The sequence below is a fragment of the Rutidosis leptorrhynchoides genome, chromosome 4 (assembly GCF_046630445.1).
Source record: "Rutidosis leptorrhynchoides isolate AG116_Rl617_1_P2 chromosome 4, CSIRO_AGI_Rlap_v1, whole genome shotgun sequence".
Classification (NCBI taxonomy): Eukaryota; Viridiplantae; Streptophyta; class Magnoliopsida; order Asterales; family Asteraceae; genus Rutidosis; species Rutidosis leptorrhynchoides.
Window position 1 is genome coordinate 286,818,678 of NC_092336.1, and position 2,641 is coordinate 286,821,318.

The window sequence follows — 2,641 nt, forward strand, 5'->3', positions numbered from 1 at the left end:
AAAGAAACTTTAGCCTGTCTCAGGACTCTCAAGAAATGGAAAGTCGAACTCTTACAAACAAGATTCGAGTTACGTACAGATTCAAAATATGTAACAGGATTCTGGAGATATAAATTACATGCAGATCACTGTAGAGGCCGTTTAATACGATGGCAACTACAACTACACCAATATCACCCATATATTCGATATATTAAAAGTAACGACAACATCATTGCAGACACACTTACTCGAGAATGGAAGCAGTCCTAGAATATGTTCTTCAACAAGTACAACGAAAACAAGCACAAATCCAAGAACTTCAGCAACAAATATCAATTTTTCAGGAGGAGGAGGAGGAACTACAAAAAATTTTCGCGCTCCTTACAGAAAACCACAAATCAAAACAAAAATCGAAACACATAATGCAAAACACTATTTTTGAAGAAACAACTTTGAGGTTATACTCCAAACCTCAAAACGGAACGGAAGAAACAGACGCAAAGGTCGTAAAATTCTTGAAACAATATTCACAAGATGAATACATTGACAAAAGAGGCAACAAATGGGCAGTTCATTCAGAAGGAAACAACGGGTTCAAATTCTGGACAAAATATGGGATGCAACAAGCAGACAGCAGTCCAACTCCAACTCCGACCGATTGGATATCAGAAGAAGATCATACAGCAAACAAACTACCAGAAGAATGGAGAGACTTTGTTGATTCAGAAAAGGGAATATAAAACTCAGAACGCTAGCTTTTTCGGCGTGGGGAGGATGTAGACAAAAGAAAGATAATCAAGTGGGTCCCACGTGGGCCATACCAATAATGTAATATAGATAACGTGTCCTTGTAATAATTGTATTGTACATACGCGTGTTTAGTGTGTGGGCCATGTAGGCCATAGGATCCAATAATGTTAGCTACGTGTGCGGTGTAGAATTAAATAAGCCTCAGTGCGCAATTATGTATAGGTATTGCGCGGGTCCAGGGCATCTGTAAATAGTTCTATGGCTCGCCTATAAAAGGAAGCCTCGGTCATCAGTTGTAATCAGGTTGTATTTTGATAATAAACCTCACCTGGTTTTCTCTGTTGAGTCTTTTAGATTCTGAATAGCAGAGCTATCGTCGTTGAGTCCTAACGGATTCTGAATAGCGACACCTATCCGAGCATTATATAATTGAACACAATTCATCATTCATCAAATATCGTATAATCATCCATTATGCATTCATATTAAATACTAGTAAATATTACACGGATCCTCACGATCCTAAAATTAAACACTTCCGCATCAACAACGTAGTAGTAAAAATTCTGATCCTATGGCCTACATGGCCCACACACTAAACACGCGTATGTACAATACAATTATTACAAGGACACGTTATCTATATTACATTATTGGTATGGCCCACGTGGGACCCACTTGATTATCTTTCTTTTGTCTACATCCTCCCCACGCCGAAAAAGCTAGCGTTCTGAAAAAACTTGGTAATTTTTTACTCCATGGTTGTGCTGTTGTCTGAGCAGTATTCACAGCTGTGTCTTGGTGCTTGAGAAATATGCCTGCATAAAAGTCTCTTCATGTCCTCTGGTAATAATGCGAGTTGTCCAGTGAATGCTTCGAAAGGTTCTTCAAATTTTTGAATTAAATTGAGGCCTTTTTCATCAATCTTTTCGCTGGTGTTTGAATAAATTAGTATATTTTTGTTAATGTAGTTTATTCTTATATTTTCTTGCTGTTCTGGACCATTTCCTATTTTTGAGGAGCTAAAGTAAACTCCTGCTAGAGATGTTACCAGGTGGTCGATAGTGGGTGTTATTTGGGGTGCTTCATCTCTTGTTGGATAATTACCATTGCTTACTCCTAAATATGCTATAGTGAATACTGGAACGAGTAGTTGTAAACTCTCGTTAAATATTGGGTAGCTTGAATGTATTCTGAGAAATATTTCTCTGTCCTTTGCGAAGTTATCTCTGTATCGTGTGATTGCTTCTTGCATTTTTTGAGGGAATTCTTTGATTTCATGAAGTGTCCGACCATCTATATAGAGGGTATCGATCAGTCCATGGACAAAATATTCTGATATTGTTAATGGTGATGCTTCTGGTAGAAAAACTGCTTTGAGGCCAGTTTTCCTATTTTTGGGATAAAACATCATTGCTGTATGAGTTTCGTTGTAATTTACAAGGCTATCCCATAGCCTTTGGAATTTTTCTGTTGATGGATTTTTTCTGTCTTCATATTCTGTTGTAGAGAGAATGTTTCGTATTCTATTTATGGCATTGAGGCTTGCTTTTTGACCGTGTAAATACTGACCGAGGTTAACCATTCCTGATCCTGCCGGAGGTTTGGCTTCAAGAGGTTGTTGCATTAGCATTCATTTGTATGCTGCTTTGTATGCTGTAATTGCTGCCTCTCGAGACGTATAACTTTTGTGTGTTACACGTTTTCCTGCTATGTGTTGATTTGCTATTAGCCAATCATTGTATACTCCCTTGAATGGTCCGTCAAAGATGACATACCATTTTTTCTTTGGTTCTTCTGGACTTGATGTTTGCTGAGATTGTTCTTCTTCTTCGGCCATTTCATACCAACTTTGTTTCTTAGGTGTTTGAGGGGCTTGTTCTGGTTCTTCTAGGTTAATGACAATTGG

The 2,641-nt window shown here is 38.0% G+C and overlaps 1 protein-coding gene across 1 annotated transcript; it reads right to left on the reverse strand.

Moving 5' to 3' along the window:
* Positions 1–1,483: 1,483 nt before the first annotated feature.
* On the reverse strand, positions 1,484–2,359 carry LOC139841661 (uncharacterized). Its single transcript, XM_071831867.1, has one exon. The coding sequence runs from the start codon at positions 2,357–2,359 to the stop codon at positions 1,484–1,486; it is 876 nt and encodes a 291-aa protein (XP_071687968.1).
* Positions 2,360–2,641: the final 282 nt, after the last annotated feature.